The following is a 19,257-nucleotide window of genomic DNA, read 5'->3' as shown; positions in this document are numbered from 1 at the left end:
TTTTCTCTCCACCTCTCTTTGGGGCCTGTGTTGACCTGTGCGCCGTCTCCCCCCGTCTGTCCGCTCATTCCCCTCGCGTTCCTTCCGACGCCTCCTCTCTCTCTCCGTCTCCGTTTTCCTCTCTTCCTCTCGCTCTCTCGCTTTCTTTTTCCGCGTGGAAAAGTGACTGTGCACTCCGTGCGAGCTGGAAGTTCGTTTCGGCGGCTGCTTCAGAAGACACGGCGCTCGTTCAACTGTCGCTTCCCCCGGAGCGCCCGTTTTTTTTCTCCCTCTTTCGTGCACTCGATATCTGGAACAGTAGAGTATGATTAGAGAGTGAAACAAGGAGAGGGTTTTCGAGTTTTACGCAGAAAAGCGAGGCTCGGTTTATCAGAACGACGGACTGGTCGTCTCGCGCTCAGAGCAGAGGCGGAAAAGCGCGAAATTCCAGTTTCTAACCTAGGTCACTATGTTTCCCGTCAATTTGCACACGCGCGCGAATGTGCGGCCCGACCATTCCCTACCGGCAGGCTTTTTCCTCGGACTCCTCAATTGAAACGCATCTTTGGACAAAGCATGACAGAGAGATAAATCGATGAGACTCTGATCGTTTGGGCCTCGGAACTGTTTCTAAATCGAAGTGTAGAAAATTGGTCGCAACGCTGAACCCTCCTGCCCGACGTGACCCGTCGATCTCTTGACTTTGGCAGTCAGCCGGGAAAAGGCCCAGCAAGGCATAAGAGGGTCTTTTTGACAAGCTCTACAGCTTCGAAAGCGACGACGGAAAGTTTTCTTGAGCCGATAAAACCGCCTCCTGTGCTCTTTTTCCTCGTACTCTTCTCTCTCTGTTTCTCGCGCTCTTCCCGAATCCCCGTTTTCCGCGATGGCGCCCCAGCTGACCGGAACGGCGCTTTCCCTCTCTCAGCAAGCATTTGAATAAAATCCTGCGAGTCGGGTATTTGAGGTTTTTCGAGCTCAAACCACTTGGAGTGAACCTAGCTTGTTTTCCGAGGCTTCCAACCTCGAAACAACTGCGGCGTTCCTGCCGCCCGTATCCTCTGCGGTCCACACCCTCACACTCGCTTACCACTCTCGTTTCTTCCCTCCATGCATCTCAGTTATTTCCTCTCCGTCCGCCTCTCTCGCCTACCGCTTGCCGTCTTTTTCCTTCGTCCAAAGCGCGCCGTGCGCTCTCTCCCCCCTGACCTGTCCTCTCTGGAACCTTCCGGCTCCGCCCGTACCTCCGTGTGTGGCGAAGAGTCGCTTGACCGCTAGACCACTTCCTCCCCAGACATGGCGAAGGACAAGCGTGGGACGAGTGCGAAGAAGACGACTTCTGAGTCTTCGGGCGCTCCTCTCTCTTCCGGATTTGCCTCTGTCATCCTTCCTTCCTCGCTGCTCCACGAGGCGCTCGCTGCCGAGGCGTATCCGTTCGGTGTAGTGGTGACCACCAGCCCTGTATCCTCTGGTGGTTCGCCCTCGCTTCCGGTGGTTCTTCTGCCTCCTGCGTCTCCCCTCTCCTCCGACGCAAAAAATGCGCTCGTGAAGACCGACTTCTTCTCCTTCCATCGCTCTCTCGCCTCCTCGGCCGCAGCGTCTCCCTCGGATCTGCTGAGCAGGCGACTGCCGAGACAGGCCAACTTAGCTCTTCAGCACTTGCCTGGCGGCTGCTCGATTCGCGGCCTCTGGCTGCGCGTCCCGCCGGATCAACTCGAAGAAATCAGTCGGAACTTCCCTTCGACCTTTTCCCTCCCTGCGCTCGCCGCTGCCTTTTCTTCGCTCCCCGGACCCGCATTCATGGTGGTCTTGCTTCTGCCTGTCGGAAACGAAGGCGACCGGCCAAGCCAGGACTCGGCGTCTTGCGTCTCTGCGCCGCCTCGCTGTCTCGTCTTCTCTGCCGCTGGAAACGCCCTCCCAGCGTCGCCTGTTTCTGTCCCCGTGACGCTCTCGCTCGCGGCCCCCAGCCCTCTGAGAGCCTACGTCTCTGTGCTGCCTCTCCGAGTGGAAGTCTCTTTTTCGCCGAGTGAACTCTCGGCGGCAGCGTCTCTCAAACCCGAAAACGTCGCAGGCTTCTTGGCGTCGGAGCTGAGTCTCGCCCTCGAGGAGTGTTTCGACGGCCCGCTGCTGTACGTCGAAGCGCCGGTCGGACACAGGGGCGACGCCTGTTCGGAGGCCGCCACGGGGACCGGATCAGCTGTGGTGATCTCGGACAAACACGCCTCGCTGCCACCGTCCTCGTGCCGCCTCGCCTACCTCCAGCCTTTGCTGTCCTCGCGCGCGCCTCTCCGATTCGCTCTCTCTGCTTCCTCGTGCAGTCGTCTTCCTTCCCTGGCCGTTGCCTCGGCTCTGCACAGCCCTCCGGAGGAGGTGCGTGCGCGTGCACACGACACCACGCAAATCGTGGCGATCGACGGGAACTTTGTGGCGGCCGCCTTAGAGCCGCTCTCTTCTCCCTCGCCGTCTCTCGCTTCGTCGGCTTCTCTCGCGTCGTCTTCGCTCGCTGGCGTGTGCAGTGCACTTCGCACCGATCTGGCCGTTTCCCTTTCTCGGCGACTCGTTCAATCGCTCTCAGACGCCGCCGGGGCAAGTGACGAGACGGGCGGAACGGGCGGCGCAGACCTGCACGCCTTGGCGCCCCGCGCTTTTGCTCGCCGCCAGTTCTTTTGGAAGGACGTCTCGAACCGGGTTCTCCTGGGAAACGGCCTTTCGGCGACGGAGACAGGGGACCCGACGACGGCGAGCGAAACCGGACGGCGCGTCGACGTGCCTTTGCTGCTGTCGGATGTCAACTCGCCCGCCGCTGAGGGCGAGGAAGAGGACGACCTCGAGGTCGCCCGAGACACTTTCGGCTTTCTCCTGGGCGTACCGAACCCTGTGCTGGAACGGGAACTGGCGGACGGCGTCTTCCCCCCTTCTCTCGTTTCCGCGACTCAGGGTTTCGACGGCGTCCACGGCCGCGGAGCGGGACGGGCGAACAACGTGAATTCTCGGAGCGCCAAAGAACTCTGTCACCGGGACGAGTTCTGGGCAACACTTGAAGCCAAAATGGGCGGGAAAGCAGACAAGGGCCGAGGGAAAAGTGCGTCAAAAGGCGGGGGTGAATGTACCAAAACCGCGACGTTCCTGACTGCCGTGCTTGGCGCGGTTGTTGTCTTTGTGGCTGCTGCTCTCCTCTTTTTCCCCAAACTGGCGGCGCAGAAACGCGCGCAAGAGGATCTGTAGACGTGGCGATGCTCCGGAAGCCAATCAAGCAACACAGACAGTGGGAATGGCCTGTCGTCCACGTTTTTTTCCAGGTTCCAGCTCTGTTCGTCGGTGTCCTCCTGGTTTCTGTTCTGACGGTGCGGAGCTTTTCTCGCTCCTGTAGTTCAAGAGTATGTTTTAGAAACAGAGCACCTTCTCCAAAGTCATTTTTTCACTCTCCGGTTGCGTAGAAATATCACACTAATGAGACCCGTTCCACGGAGATGAGGTGAAGATCGGGTTTGCACACACGTCCGGAGGCAGAGCAAACCAGGAATGAGAATGCTGATCCGTTCGTGTCCTGTTCTTCGCATATCTGCAACTCCATGCAAATAGCGCAAACGTGCAGATTTTTGCACTCGTCGAGAGAACGAAAAAGTAATGCAGCGCTTTGCGGCAACAAAAGAACGGGCTCCTCAGATGGGGAACTCACAAGAAAGACGGGAAAATGCCTCTTCTCAATCTAAAAAGAGGCTGTTTTGCCTAATCCTTTCGGAGCTTCGAAAGGGTACACAGATGCGCTTTGTGCGATGATGTGGACGCCGCAGCCAACCTTTTGGCACAGCATTGTTTTTTCTGCATAGCGAAGACCTGGAGGGATAAGTCGCGTCTCACGGGTGGCGAGAAGGGAAGTGTTTTTCAAAGAAAAAGGATGTTTAGCCGGGAAGCTCGCGTCTAAAATATCTAGAACCCAGCGGCGGATCGTCTGCGACGGACAGTGGAGAAATCTGCAAAGTTCCTTTTGCGCCTAGCGAACCCCTTACTCAAGGTTCTCACCCTAATGACATCCTTGAAAGCGTGACATCGTATCTGCCGTGCACAGTCACGCGGCATAATTTTACAGCGTTTGGCCGGTTTGCGGCACCAGATGATTCATGCAGGCACCGTAAACAACTGCGCCGATACTCATGCCTATCGAAGCCCGCACGGTTCCCCATCCGACACGCAGTCGATCCGCGATAATGACGACACCGCGAACTGTGGGATGGCAGACGAGGAATCTCGGCACTTTCTGTTGAATGTCGTGAGGGATTGCATCAGCCGCTGTCTTCGGCGATGGAGAAACACCGACACTCGACTTTGGCGGCTGTGAAAACCCCCGTCTGTCTGCAGCTCCACGGCTGCTTCTCAGCTTGGACTGTTCGTTGCCATTTGGCGCGCTCTGTGGGTGAAAAGCTTCTCGCCAGAGATCGCACAGCGTGGACCAGGTGGTGGGCGTCGGCGAACTTAGCGGCGCCGACAGCTGCATATTGCGGGCGTAGTTGAACGGGGAAGAAAGCACGACTCCGACAGCGGCGGCAATAAAGTTCTCGATGAACGGATTGCACACTTGGAGAAGGGACCCAGTCGGCGGGGAAGAGGGAGGAGAAGATGTCGGTGTGTCACTAGCCGTAGCGCCACTTGGAGACGCAGCGGGGAATGATGGCCGGTCCGGATGGGGTGAAGTCTTTGAGAAGCAAAACCCGTGACGAAGAAGACTGAAAATGCCGCCAAAAGTTCCTTCCCTCAAGATCGTAGGTCCCAAACCCCGGTACAGTTGGTGGACGCCTAAAAGCAGAATCCCACATGAGCAAACAGACTGCCAGGTGCTCGCGCATTACCTGTATCGACATGTGGAGACAGTCTACTAGATCGAAGATTGCTCGGATTCGCGTACTTACGGGGGAGTTCGTAGACGGTAAAACAACAGAGATGCACCACATACATCTGTAACAGGCGTGGTGTGTGCCAATGCGTAGAGCAAAGGATACTCTGAAAGTGTCGCTTGTCAGTCGGAGACGAGTCGATGTCGACGGCTCGAGAAAATGCAAGAACAGAATCCTGCGTTGAGACTCTCTCCTTCGTAACGTGAGGCTGCTTTTTGAGATACAGCATCCATGCCGTATAAGCTGGAGCAACGAGGAGTCGCCTAAAAGTAATCGCTAGGTCCCAACCAACTGGGCACCTCCGCAGTGTAGAAAATGGAGGTTTTGGCTTCCAGCTCCAATCCAGCTGCTTTACGAAGTCCGGTTCTCTGCATCTCACCTCCACTGCAGACCGACTGAAGGAAAACCCGCGAAGACGTGTCGGTGTGGCCGCTCCAACTGGCGCACTTTACCATGTTAAACGGATGGCAGACGACTGCACTCGTGAGACCGACAAGCTGACCAGATGCCAAAAAAATCCATTTGGGAGGAGCTGAAGCCAATCCCGTGTCTGTTTCGTCAGCTTTGGCAGGGCCCGAGACTCTGTTTGCATCGCGTCTGCTGCCTTCCGCTTGACGGGCTCCACGAGCATCATTTCGTTCTCGCTGCTCAGACTCTGTGTCATTCTGAACTCCGGCGGAAGTGTATAGGGCGGAGAGGACGTTGGTGAAAATGCTTTCTGAAGTGAATGAAACACACAAACGGAACTGCCAATTAGAAACCGAAAGCCTGTGCCACACTCAGTTCAAGGCGGCAACGCAGTCAGAGCTCCAAGAAACCACCGAAGGTTCAAGTGCAGGGAAAAGGAACATGCAAAATGTTTTCGCAACGGTCAGTTGGAATTGAGGCCAAACAGATCCACAATGAGGTAGTTTGACTTCTTCACGGCTATGAAATACGCCTACACCGCAAGGACTGGAACTCCCAGGTAAAAAATAGAAGTAGAGCGAAACTTCAGAAGATACAAAGGCATGTGTAGCTCTTCATAGCTGCCTCAGAAACTCAGAACTCGCCCAGTATAACGCCCCGTTATGGGGTTCCATAGGACGTTACAGCACAGCAACGCCACACAGAACGACAATAGAACTCAATCATACGCACATTAGTGCATTCAGTACAAATATATAAGCGTGTTTGAAAATAACGTGCATGAAGTCTGGGGAAAGAATGTGCACGTAACGTCTGTGCATTGGAAAAAAACGTGCGATTTTTTGGTTGTCCATGAAATCTATTTGAAAGAAGAGGAACTCTTTTGGTCTGATCCTCAGTGCATAATGAGCTAACGAGATACAAGAAACTTGATACTCTTTGACCAACCCACTCGTTGCGACTCGTGCCCACTTGATATGACAAGTGTGTGTTAGATGAGCGCTCCACAATCTTTGGGAGTTCCACTAACACTGCAGAAACGCAGCTCTGCCTTCTTCTAGAAGAACATCCAGAGACAGAAGGTGAAGGCCTTGAAAGCAGACGTACCGAGGGGATAGTAGAGCCCAGTGTTTATCGCCCGAGAGGTGAATGTGTTCAAAAGACCTTGGTACGGCCGTGACCAATTTCGTCTATCGAGGAGAGGTCGACGGGCGGTGACGGAGAGATACAAAGCTGAGACAAGCACAGTCAAACTAGTGGCGATACCAAGGGATAAAACCACAAGCCCAGTTCAGCACTATCGCTTCTGGCGTCGACGGATGCTCCTGGTTGATGAGACACGAACACCCCGGGGATACAGCCGCCTTCACAGACAACGCCTAGGTAACCAAGACGCACGACCTCTGTGTTCACATGAAATCGGTGTACAGTCACGCGCACATCCGTAGCTACGTTAACGGTCCTACAATACCAATCTGCTTTCCGCTGTACGGAAATCCAGGAATGAAAAACGTGGTGGGCAGTACTTTTGACTGAAGATAAGAACGTGGGCAGAGTCACGAAACGCGTTTCACGTCCGAACCAGATTGACTGGCAGAGCCTCAGTATCGCGACGTAGCGTTATTAAATCGACGTAGCCATGGGAGGAACAAGCATCACTCGTTTTTTCCTTCTTTGCTTATGTGGGCAGATGTACACGTGCCCGGTGTTGCCTTGTTTGTCCTCTTCCGCAAGAATACGAAAATTCAGGCGAACCACGATCTCTAAACCTGAATTCGTCCTTTTTCCCCACCTCTGTCGAACGGGGTGAAGACACTGGAAGAGACGGCTCCCGTTAAAATCCCGCAAGCGAGGCAGCCGGTAGGAACGACCGATTCGGTCCTCGTGCTTGTTATATCTGCCGATAACCCTTTTTCGTCCATCGCCATGGTGACCTCCCTTTTCACACGAGTGATTGACACAGCGTTGCGGAGCGTCGAACCGGCAAACGTACTCCACCCCAGATGTCCCAGGAGTTTAATAAAACAACCAAAGAGTGGCTTTCAAAGAAAACATGACGAAGCGTAATCGCTTCAGAGCCGTTGCTTTGCAGAGGGCGCCCCATAATTTGTGGCACACACCCACACAGCCATGTAGGCAAGCATGGACCGGCACAATTACATCACATGATTCGCGAACCGAACGAAAGTGTATCGATGCTCTCCGCGGAAGAAGAGGCAGGCACGGCCCAGAGGAAACGGCCTCTCCAACTGGAACGGGCTGACCAACTAGCTAAAGCGAAAAAAAGGTGTTCTCAGGATGTCTTATGAGCGAAAATCCACAATGGATGCGTGCTGACGGGCGTAAGCCAAAAGCAATAAAGAGCAGTCGAAACCTTCGCTTTCCCACCGGTTTTACCGAACTGACGGCGCTCCGCTCGAGAAACGACTGAGAGGCACAACTACTACCCCGCTTTGTCACGCGCCGTTCTTTCCCTTCTCGCGATACCGGTTGTTCATTTCGGCCCTTCTCTTAATCCAAAAAGGCGCATGCCGAGTGTCCCTCGCTGGCGTTGCCCAGGGGTTTCGTTACCACACCTACCGCACAAGTAGCACCGTAGAGTATCCTCAGAAAACTACCCGCGGTAAAGAACATATTTCAAGAGCACGAGAAGTAAGGGCACCTTTCGTGGAGGTACTTTCAGATCCGACAATTTGTTAAACGGGTGGTCTTGCGTTGGGACGAAAAACTGGAGGCGGAAAGCCTCATTATGCAGTGACAGCCCACTGTCAATCCACGAACGGTATATAGTTGCATAGAACAGAGAATCCTTTGGGAATGCACACACAATGAGCAAAAGCAGCATGTGGAGAATCCGAGACGCTGTGTATAGGCCTGAGCATCTCGGACGTTACTGAACTTTCGCGTGTGCACTTCGCAAACAGCTGTACTTATATTGCAGAGACGTGGACTACGGCACATTTTCGAGCCTTTTTTGTTCCTCGTGAGTGTTTCTGGCCTTATTCGCAAATGCAGGACGACATCAGCCCGTCTGTGCTCAAGTTGTGATATAACGTTCGCCGGAGGCGACAGCGGCTTTAGCTTGGAATACTCCTGATTGCGTCTAGAGGCACGTAAACGCCTGGTTCTCTGTCTCGTTGCGCTTTTTTATACGAACCTTTTCTCCAGGAATTCTCGGGCCGGATGCATACATGTGTCGCTACAGATGTGTCGGCTCGAGTCGACATTCGCATAAGTTGTTCCGTTGAAGGCTTATCCTTCCCTTTCCACCCGGAGGAGGCCCCGCTCGTCGAGTGATGGCTGTGTCGCGGCCGCCCGAAGCCTCTGAGAGTGGAAGATCGTTCTCTCTGAACCGAAGGAAGAAAGGACGATTGTACGTCAGTGTTTTCTATGGATGGCACCGTTTTTTCCGCCAGCAGTTCCGGAAGATCTCGCCTTTTCGGTGCACGAGCGTTTGGGACACCGTCCAAGCCCGCAGTCCCCTAATCTCGCTCCTCGTCCATGACCTGTCCCGTGGATGGAATGCCGAGCGGACCAAGATGCTGACGAGTTCTGTGTTGGCCTCTGGCCCAGGTACTGTTGTGCGACTCTCCGCAGCTCTCGCCCCTGTGGACGGAGACCATGAGTCGCTTGCCTTTTTCCGGAGATAGCAAGAGGTGCACGTTTATTCACCCTCGGTTGGTTCCCCCACGCAGAGCTGCTGGGAGCGCACGACCCCCTGTGCAGAGAAGACGGGAAGACGGCACGCCCTGTCGGGCAGAGTTTCGGTGACAGTTTTCCACGGTTGTTTCTCGCAACAGCCGAGCAGGCGACCGAAATCGAGAACGGGCGCAGTTTCCCATTCGGGGTTCGAAGGAAAGAGACAGAGAACCCTTTGCGGAAGTTGAAAAGGTGCGTAGACAGCCTGCGTTCTTTTGAATGGCAGGAGTCCACGCTTTTGACCGTGTCCTCTCTCTTCCTCGTTTGGCCCCCCTGTCTCTGTTGTGGAAGGAAGTAGCTGCACTTCCGCGCTTTTCTGCGGTGCAATAGCTTTTTCCGGTTTCCTGTCGACCGACTTCCCCCTTCTCTTAGGCTGCGGCTGTGTGTTTCAGGAGTATCAGTTCGGCACGTCTTTTCCACGCTCCATTGTGTCGCGCTGCCGGAAAAAGCGGACGGAGACGGGAACCCACAAACACGGCAGCTCCAGAGTTGTGCAAAATGGCGGCACCGCGCCACCGTCCAACAGACGATTTTGATCCCTCAACTTTCTCTGCCTCTTTTGCGCGAAAAAAAGCCTCTCTCGCCTCCTCCGCTAAAAAATGTCTCGCCTCCTCGTTGGTCTTCTTGCTCGCTTCCTTTCTGCTGGCGTGGCGCGTGCCCGTGCTCGCCAGCACTGCCGCGCCTGCTGTAGACGGCCTGGAAGGTAAAGAAACTGCCGGAGTCCTGAACGATGGCGAACATGCTGGGTCCGCAGAAGAAAAGTTGGTGGGGGCGGCTGTGGCAAACAGCCGTGCAGAAAGCGCAGCCCTGTCTGGGGACCTAGACGACGGCCACGACGCCGCCTCGTCCGGGTCGGCTCAGGGAGAGGCTGAAGAGGGGGAATTCGCTGCAGTTGACGGTCCATCTGACGTCGGCATGGACGACTTTTCCTCTCTGCCTCCCTTCTTTGCCGACAAAGAACACGCGGCGTTTGCCGACCTCGTTTCATCAACAGATAACTCGGACGTCAGCGGCCTGATCAACAGCCTCTTGTCGGTGATGATGGAGAACGCCGAGGAAGTTGGTATCAAAGATGAAACCTCCCAGCCGGAAGACGAAGGGATTCGGGAAACGGAGACCCTCGTGCGAGGAGGTCTGTCGGAACCGTTTACAATCGATGGCTATTCCCAGTTGGCAGCTCAGGAGCTTTCTCCCGGCATGCTGGAGGCGCTGGATGTTGGAGGGGCCGTGTTTCCGGCGGGCCCTGAAGAGACAGGGGAGAGCGGGAAGGTGTTTGCAGCAGTGGAGGAGGCAGAGCACGAGGAAGGAATGCTTCAAAAGGCGGTGGAGCTGGAGCGTTTGGGAGACCACACAGGAAGCCGAGGCGCCGCCCTGAGGGGCGGGAGGAACCTCTCCGAGGACAGCCCGTCGGAGGTCAACGCGCCTCTCCCGGCAGAAGGAGTTGAGATGAACCACGACCTGGAAGGCTCGACACATCCAGCAGGAGCAGCCCTTGCGGAGGCACTGGCCGTCGGAAGCGTCTTGGAAGGTTTCCCAGACTCGACGGCGTTGCTCGGAGATCCTACGCAGGCAGACCTGAAGGATGAGGCGAGCAATGCGGTCGCGCTCGACGCCCAGGCGGTCCAAGACGCCTCCAGTGTCTCGGCCTCCACAGAAGCTGAGGGTCTCCGAGCCGATTCGGTTTCCGGAAACGCAGAAACAGCGCACTCTGGTGCCGAGAACGGACCGTGGGAAAGTGACGGCGCGGCAGGCAACCGAGAGGCCGAAGCGGCTGACGAATCCGGAGCAGCCGCTGGAGACGTGCCCACTGCGTCTGCAGTCGGGGTTGAGGAAGAGCCGACGGCTGCGGCTCAGAGCCATCGAAGCAGAGGATCTGCCAGGCAACCGTCACGCCGTTCCAGGGCGTCACGTGTGGGCGCTGCGCAACGAGAGAGCAAACGCAAGACAGCCGCAAAGACGCTTGCCTCCGTTGTAGCGGCTCTCGCAGTTCTTGGAGGAGGGGTAGCCGCATACGGCCATGTCAGGAGCAAACAAAGGGAGAGTACAATCACGGAGAGTCCCGGAGCGAGTCCCGGGGCGAGTACCACGGGTGTGCCCACCGCTGCTGTTTAGAGGTTCGCGTGTAGAGAGGCTGTGCCAGCGTTTCGTTCGAGTAGCCAGATGATTGGCTCTACGAGATGCTGTGTGCAGACCCAGAGATCAAAACAGCTGTGTTATGCCGTCGTGCAAAACACTGGAAAAAGAGAGCTTGAAAATAATGGAAAAGGGCAAAGCTGTCCAAAATGCGAAACATATGTATGTTCTCGACTCCATTCAGGCAGAGTCGCTGCATGGCAGCGTTTTTTTTTCGAATGCAAAAATACATCCGAGATGTCCAACAACCTGTTGGGAACGTCCTCATGTTAAACATCCGTGCACATGTTTGCACGTCCATACTCAATAGCTGTGTGGCTATTGCGACTCCTGCGGCGGGTGGAGCAAGGGGACTGAGTTCCTGATGTCTGTTGATCTACCATTTGATTCCCGTTTTCAATTCGGTCTCGTTGGGTTTATCTGTGCCGCTATATGAGGCTGTTTCTTCGTTTTGCTGGAGGCTCTCTCCGGTATTCGCTTTGTATACCCCTCCACCAGGCGCGGCAAGACCCGGTGGCAAGTATCCACAGACGTTTGTTTCCTGTCTGGGACTCTACAACAGATACGTCACACTCCCACGGGACGCTGCGGAGTCGGAATTGCCTTGGCCCTCTCCGTCCTGTGTCTCAGGATGCGAGTGAACACTGTTCATCACCAGGGCCTTCTCGTACGCCTTCAGGCCTCTCCTCCACTCGATGCTGGCGTAGCAGTAAAAACGCAGCAGGAACGATTGCAAAGATAAGCGTACGAATTTCACCATGAACCACACAGTTCGCGCGCATACCGGGCGTCCCAAGCAATGTCCATGTCAAATGCCTTGTCGCCCGGTTCAGAAAGTAACGAAAATTCAGACTGGCCTTGGGTCCGGTGCTACACGATGCGAACCAGTGAGAGTTGAGAAAGGTCCAATATTTTCTCTAATTTCTCGAAACAGTCCCTGTGAGATTCGTATCCCTAAAGCGAAAGGATGATGAAACCATGCGGGCACGACCATTTCGGCAAAGTGTCCGGCATTTGTCGCTGGCGTGATTCTACGCTGAACAAGAAACGACGGTCAGCTCCAAGCTGGGAAAAACCTTGCTCAGAACCTTTTTCGCCTGGCATGACGGATTTAGCCGTTGCCGTTCAGCCACTTCCTAAGCGAAAAGGGTTCCAATGTTTTCTTGTGCCATCCAGTGAGAGATCTATTAACGGCCACTGACGTAAAGAAGTGCATTTCCAGGCCCTTGCTTCGATGCAGACGTAAGTTAATTTGTACAGAGATACGTGGTGTGGATGGCTACCCAAATCGGCAAGAATGTGCACAAACATATATGTATCTGTATAAATGTGATCTGAGACATATCTGCTTGCAGGTAAGTCTAAGGGCGTTTTCCGCTTTCGCGAGAATTCTTCATTTCAGACAAAGCCTTCTGGCACCTGGGAGCTAAAGCCGTCGACGTTAGGAGCGGCGTGCCCGACGAACAATGATGAGTTGCCGGCTATCCTGTTGACGCCAGACAACAAACAACGGTTTTCTCTCCAAGCTTTCAAACTGAACCACCCTGTGTGGAAATACTAAACCCGCTCAGAAAAACAACATTCGCACAAAAACAAAGGGGTTTCGTACTGCGTGCATGTTCCCGTTCCCCGCTTGCCTTTGTGCAGGCAGAAGCGCACATCGGCACGTCCCCTCTGATCACGTAAAGACTAAAACACACAACAAACTTCATTTCGTGTATCAGTGTATATGTCTGCTTGTAGTGGCCCAAAACCGGAAGCCAGGAGCAGATGGAGCGCTTTAGGGCGTTTTCTATTCTGTGCGCTCGGCTCTCAGAGGAAAAACATGTGAATCCCCGAGGAATAGCGAATCAGAAGGCCGACGGAACAAGAGCATAACTGGAGGGCGATGAGGACAAGAAGCAATTTCCTCTCCGTCATGGGTCCCGCGACCTGAGAAGAGCCACAGGTACAGGTTAAATGCACTCGACCTTATATCTATATTTATCTGGTCAGGACGTGTGCACGAAATTCGGGGGAAATCGAACCTAAACAGACAAGCCGTCAAAAACTGTGGTTTGAGAGGCACGCATGCAGAGGCGCGCAGTCACACATATAAGGAGTGCGGCGCAGAGATGATGAATACAGATGTATGTTTCCACAAATGAATTCCTTGTGGGCGAGCATATAGACTTGAGAACACCCCATGACGCCAACCCACACTCGCACATACAGCAAACCTCACAGGATCTCGAGACACGCACCTGTGTGTACTCACTTTCTGAAGAAAACAGTGACCATGCTGGCCCATCTCTCGCAGACGGAGAATCGTAGACGCTTTGGAATCGATAGTGCAACAGATCAGACCGGAAAAGAAATGTGTTTTCGGCTGCTCTTCCGAGTTTTTCTCATCTCCACAGATTCCACGACCTACCATCAGAATAAGGTTGATGAGAGTGAGATTTCCCGAGCTCTCCAGTTTCCCCGTGGCCGCGTTGTACCTGTACAACGACACCAAGATGAAAAATCCGCTTTATGGGGCTGTCCAGCACTCCTCTGCTTCGCACCACGAGTCTCGCTTTGGGGCGGGCTACGTTTCCTGGGAAGCACGCGGCGACGGGTCTATGCGGCCCCTAGTCACGCACATGTTCACCTAAAACGAGAACCACGCAAATATGGGTGCATCGCATTCTACCTTCCACAGCAAAAAGGCCATACTGGGGAACGGAAAGCCACCATAGCGTCTTCGCCGCGAGGGACACATCGCGCACTGCGAACGCACCTTGGAGTCCGGTGTCTGGGACACGAGACGAGACCGAAGAGCTGATTCGAAACAAAGGAAAGGCGAGGAGCAAGGAACACGTGGCGAATGGGTGCACAGGCGACTGCGACACACCATTCACTTTTTCAACTCCCCACAAACTGGTTCCTGGAGAGCTAGCGATATGAAAAGGCGTGACCCTATGTTTTTCACCGGTCGAGAGTGAAAGGTTTCTTGTCTGAGCTCCGGCAACCGGAAAAAACAGGCAGCTTCTGTTAGGTTGCGGCACCGGATCCCTGAAGCACAGTGCGTGTGTACATACACCCGTCAGCCGAAACAGCCCAGAAATACGGTGTAGATGCTTCGTGCTTTTCGACAGCTTCCCGTTACTCTGTCCGCGAAAAACGGGTTCTGTGAAAGGCGTCCAAGCTGAGAAGGGAAACCAACCTGTGGGAGGGACAAGACGAAGTTCAGCAGTTGCGGGAGGAAAAGGAGGAGGAGCGTCTTAGAAAAGTGGCCGAGAATTCCGACGACAGCAAAGTAGATGCCCTGACAGCGACGCCGAGCGACGAAACAGAAACAGCAAGGCCTGTTAACTGTGGAGGAAGATGAATGCGGATCGAAAATGCCGTTGCCGCAGCGAACGTTTCGAGAAGAACCGTGAAGCGACCGTAATTTGAAGTCCAAACAAGCATCTGCGGGAAGTATGTTTTGAACAGACACGCCACGGAGCCCGGAGAAGAGACAGTCGTGACTCACCGCGAAGCACGTGTAGGTGTCGCCGACGAAGACTTGAGAAGGGTACCTGCGCAGAATAACCGCCTCTCACAGAAATCCTGTTTCTCGAAAGACTCACTGCACACATCTTCGCACATACGCCATACAGGTATACACACATACACATAGGTACACGCGCAGACAGGTTCACACGGATGATAGTTGGCGCCCTTGATATACACCCGACTTCGCTAGAGATTCCGCAATACCGATCCTTGAGCCTTCCACCTCAGACTAGTAAGCTCAGCTATTCATATATATATATATATGTATATCTATATGTAGTATATGCATACATTTGCGTATCCGCCAGTGCATATTTGCCCGCGTTGTCTTTCGTGTGTGTTGCGAGTATGCACTGCATCCAGTCGTCTGCTCGGGCGACACGGATCCCCTGCGGCACCTGAAAGGCAACGCCCCTTTCTTGTCTCTGTGGCTACGCAACACCGCACACCACGACTACGCTCCGAGTTTCCATCTTTCGAACATGGCTCGGTTCGGGTCCGTCATGTCGGCCTTACCAGTTGAAGGAGAGGAGACCGAGAGAAGACGCGAAGAAGAAGAGTGAGAGAATGAGAGAGAAGTAATTCTGTGTACAGCCGCACACGCAAGCCGAGGGTGCATGCTTTAAAAGCCGAAAGGAGCCTCACGGCTGTCCCCGTTTCTTCGTTTTTTCCGACTCTTCCGCTTGATCACCCAAGGCAACTCAGGTGGGACGGCGAGAGAGCACGGGCGAGGACGGGAAAAGCAAGAGAAAACGCAAAGCCGAGGTCAGCGGGAAGTGAAACGGGGCGACACAGCGCCTCGGAATGCGCGAAAGAGAAACAGAAGAAACAGAAGGAAAGAAGGCAGAATGACGGCGCTTTCAGGGAGACAGCTCGCATCGAGGGGACTTGCCTGGCGCCAAACCAGTGTGGCCTCAGTAGACGCATGTCCAAGAACCCAGTTGTTGGCGATTTCCTGCACACATGGGAAAGAGGAGTGGGACGCGGGCCAAAAGGTTTTCCCCGTAACGATGAAGCGCCGGGTCTTAAAGCACAAAAGCCCCCTTGCTACACACGCATATATATATATATATATATACATAACACGCCTATACATATAACACGTATGTATATATGTATAGGCCTCGAGTCCTACACGAAGAACCCTCTGTCGGAGAGAGGTGTTTTCGAGACGAGGCATCTATGGCAGTCGCTGCGGAGTTGGTCTTTTTCGTGACGGGGCCGGGCAGAACGGCTGACGGGCTGCGAGAGGACTTCCTGAGAGGTACAGAAGCGCCACGAAACTGAGAGCGACAAGGGCTGGCGCCTCACCACGACATTGTGCAGAATGACGAAAGCGCTCATGACCACCGACTGGCCGACCTCAAGTCCGTTGATCCCTGAGGAACAGACAGTGAACCAAGCCAGCGCGGATTCCATTCGAGTACCGCTGACGCAACTGTAGCTACTCGCGCTGGACGGAACGTTCTCTTGGAGTGGACAGAGCGCTCAACCGCGGGGGGCTGTGCAGCGGCGGCTCTCAGTCCGCGGGGCGGCGGAACTCGGGTTTGACGTCTCTTTCCCGGCGGCCTGTGCTGCCGCCCAAGTGACTGGATGCGCGCGCAGGAAGACTGTGAAACACCTACCGGCGTAAATGTTGATGGCGTTCGTGCAAAAGACCGTAAGTAGGGCCATGTAGACGTAGTAGAACGCACCTAGGTCCACCACGACAGGCGGCCCCGTTCCCCAGCCGGCAGTTCTCCCGCCGAGATAGGTCTCCGTGGGAGCGGGAAAACGCGTGTGGTTTCTGCTCAAGCGGAGGGCGTCTGTTGCGTTGCAAATTGTGGCAGGGACAGGACTGGCATGCGCCGCCTCCTCTAGATAGTGCACTGAGAAATGTTCGGGCGACAGGTAAGTCGCATTGGAGTCGAGCGAGGCAAGAAGAGAAGACGGGGCCGTAGGGAAAGGAAGCAGCGGCGAAGCGACGGCAAAGGCCTCGGTGGGGGCTGCAGTCGGAACGAGATGGTAGCCGGCGAGGAGACTCGAGAGCGAACTCGAGACGGTTTGAAGAGACGCTGTGAAAGACGCGTGAAGGGACGAAAGAGATGAACCAAGAGAAGACTCGACGGCGCTGCTTATCGCCGTGAGCGGAGAAAAGAAAGCGAAATCTTCCGGGAGAGCACCGAATCTGCTGAACACGCCAGAGGTGACAAGCTGGCTATACACTGAATCAGGTGAAGACGCGAACGAGGCCCAGAATGTGTGTACAGGCCCCATCAACGGATCGATCCAAACGGATAGAGACTGGCCAACCACAGCTGGGAGGCAAGCGACCGAGTCGAGAAAGGGGAAAACCCAGTCGGGAAGAAGAATAGTAGTGCGGCCTGTGTACGCGACAAGAAGAGGAACCGAGGCAACGAGGGGGGTCAGCATCTTGGCTCTCCACGGTAATTCCAAGAGGTCGTCGGCAAAACCGAGGAATGTCATGAGCGTGATGGACAAAAGGCCTGCGTTATATTCCACCAGCTGCAAGAGAAAGACGAAAGGGAACGGAGGGAAAATGTAGGAGAGAGAAAACCCAAACGAAACGGGTGCTGTTCGTGCTGTTCGTGCTGTCCAAGACTGCGTCAGCCCCGCGTTTAAAACACAGAATTGGGAACCGGGGAAAGTGTTCCTGTTGAAACAGAGATAACTGACGTCCGCGTTGATACGGGTGCACGTATGCATTTGAAAACGATGGACATTCTCTGGTGTACAAGACACCTGTTCCAGGGAACGAACTGTACTTGTGGATGTGGCGATCTGGCCTGCGAAAAAGTGTGTTGCCGGTATTAAGGACGTAAAGATCAAAAAGCTAGACCACGTACTGCACGTCCCGTTCGAAGTACAGAAACAAGAACGCCTGTGTAGCATGTAGGCTGCAGAGAAGCCCAAGGGCTCCGTCCCTCCGAATTACTCCAGAGATGCCGCATGCAAAATCTCACCTTTTTGTCGTCATTTTTGAGGAGAACCTGCGAGGCCACCGCAGCAAGGACAAACACCAACGCCGAGACGAGGCCCATGCCCTCGGAGAGAACCGGCACGGGAGGCGGTTTATGCAAGTCTCTTCCTGTGACGCCTACAAAAGCAAGAAAAAAAGCGGCACAGACATAATGGCAGGCTCGCACCGAGAACATTGAGAGCTTCTAGAAATAAGAGCGAAAGCTGCTGGGAAATCGTGGATGCTAGCATTCGAAAGCGGATCGCTGTATATGCACATCAGATGAATATACATCCGCGTAAACAGATACATGTACCCGTGGATAGAAACGTGGGTAGGCAGCAAATAGATCGGCACCTCGAGAAAAGCATGGGTAGATACGAGTTCAAACATGTGGAGAGGCGGATTGAAAGATGCCAGAGAGAATGTGCATGGACAGATCTACTTTCTGGAGCAAGCTACGTTACTCCTGGACATGTTTGTCGTGGCAACTGTAACGCTTCGACTCTTGAGGCGTAGTCAACGGTGTACAAGCAGGAAATTCGGTGAGTCACGCATGCGTGACCAAGAGTGATGACAGACGCAAAGGGAAGCAAGGAGAAGGGGCCCAGGAAAAAAGAGGGAGAAGGACATAATGTCCTACCTTTCGTCTTCATTCTCTCGTCCCAGTACGGAATGAAATGGCGAACGAAACCGAAGCAGAGAACGGCAAGGAGCACGACCCCTGCAATGGGTCGGACGAAGGGAGTAGGAAGAATAAAAAAAGGTAAAGAAAGAGGGGCTATCAGCAGGAGTAGACATCTTGACAGAGAGAGGGAGGGCCGCAGTTTGCCGTTGGGTCCATCCTGGCCAGCAGTCAACTCTGCCTTCACCATTTCTTCTGCGGAAGAGGACAGTCAGACAATGATTGTTTACAGAAACACACTCTCCGTAGTGCCTTTCTACCGCATGAGTTAAAATTTCAAGGGATGCAAGAACAGAAGAGAATGTGAGTGGAGAGCGAAGAAGAACATGCACCGCGCCAGTCGGTAACGTCCACCGTTTACCGCCGTCGAGCGCAGCGCAGACGAACGTGTCCCTGTGTCTACCGGCGCAGATCGATAAGCAAAAAACATCCAGATGGAAGGAGGAAAATGAGGAAAAGACTAAACAAAGACAGAGGAGGAAATGGACGAAGACAACGGATCCCTGAAGTACATCACTGGCGGTTTTGAACCTTTGGACAGGAGTAAATATCGCTCGCTCAGGTCGATGGTACCGTCAGACATGTCGTGCGGAGGAGGTTTTCAGGTGATATCGGTTTGAGGAGCAAACCAGGAAATCTCCTATACTCGGTTTCCTGGTCTCTCCGTGGCTACACACTCGGTGAGGTTCGTGGTCCTGCCGAGCTTCGTAGTCGGGGAGGGTGCGATAAATGCGGAAAGGTTCGGGGAAAACCACAAGGAATCCACAACAAAGAATCCTGCAAAATGTATGTGCGCCTCGACAAAGCTGCAGGCTTTCTTTCCACAAAGGGAAATGAGATTTTATTATATCTTTCGCAAGTCGCGTTACAATCAACGGTTTTGTTATCATGCAAGAAATCAACACACGATTTGGAGAAGTAATACCCGCTTCTTTTCGGTGATACCTTTTCTCCATGTGGTTGTACTTTTTCCGTCACCTGAG

At 54.1% G+C, this 19,257-nt stretch overlaps 4 protein-coding genes across 4 annotated transcripts; 2 read left to right on the top strand and 2 right to left on the bottom strand.

Moving 5' to 3' along the window:
• Positions 1–1,272: 1,272 nt before the first annotated feature.
• On the top strand, positions 1,273–3,201 carry NCLIV_019100 (conserved hypothetical protein; the record flags this gene model as incomplete). Its single annotated transcript, XM_003882104.1, has 1 exon — positions 1,273–3,201. One exon carries the CDS (start codon positions 1,273–1,275, stop codon positions 3,199–3,201), a length of 1,929 nt encoding a protein of 642 aa, XP_003882153.1.
• An 859-nt stretch (positions 3,202–4,060) lies between these two features.
• Positions 4,061–7,204, bottom strand: NCLIV_019090 (putative mitochondrial carrier domain-containing protein; the record flags this gene model as incomplete). The annotated part of the gene is made up of 4 exons (XM_003882103.1): positions 4,061–4,770; positions 5,248–5,586; positions 6,384–6,509; positions 7,069–7,204. 4 exons carry the CDS (start codon positions 7,202–7,204, stop codon positions 4,061–4,063), a joined length of 1,311 nt encoding a protein of 436 aa, XP_003882152.1.
• A 2,269-nt stretch (positions 7,205–9,473) lies between these two features.
• On the top strand, positions 9,474–11,087 carry NCLIV_019080 (hypothetical protein; the record flags this gene model as incomplete). Its single annotated transcript, XM_003882102.1, has 2 exons — positions 9,474–10,107; positions 10,225–11,087. The coding sequence occupies 2 exons, from the start codon at positions 9,474–9,476 to the stop codon at positions 11,085–11,087; spliced, it is 1,497 nt and encodes a 498-aa protein (XP_003882151.1).
• Positions 11,088–12,920: 1,833 nt separating this feature from the next.
• On the bottom strand, positions 12,921–18,464 carry NCLIV_019070 (Os07g0661100 protein, related; the record flags this gene model as incomplete). Its single annotated transcript, XM_003882101.1, has 10 exons — positions 12,921–13,040; positions 13,522–13,588; positions 13,870–13,910; positions 14,296–14,397; positions 14,608–14,653; positions 15,147–15,214; positions 15,942–16,009; positions 16,256–17,135; positions 17,594–17,727; positions 18,233–18,464. The coding sequence occupies 10 exons, from the start codon at positions 18,462–18,464 to the stop codon at positions 12,921–12,923; spliced, it is 1,758 nt and encodes a 585-aa protein (XP_003882150.1).
• Between the last annotated feature and the right edge of the window lie 793 nt (positions 18,465–19,257).

This window comes from Neospora caninum, chromosome VI (genome assembly GCF_000208865.1).
Source record: "Neospora caninum Liverpool complete genome, chromosome VI".
NCBI lineage: Eukaryota > Apicomplexa > Conoidasida > Eucoccidiorida > Sarcocystidae > Neospora > Neospora caninum.
This window is presented reverse-complemented; position numbering and strand designations above follow the sequence as displayed.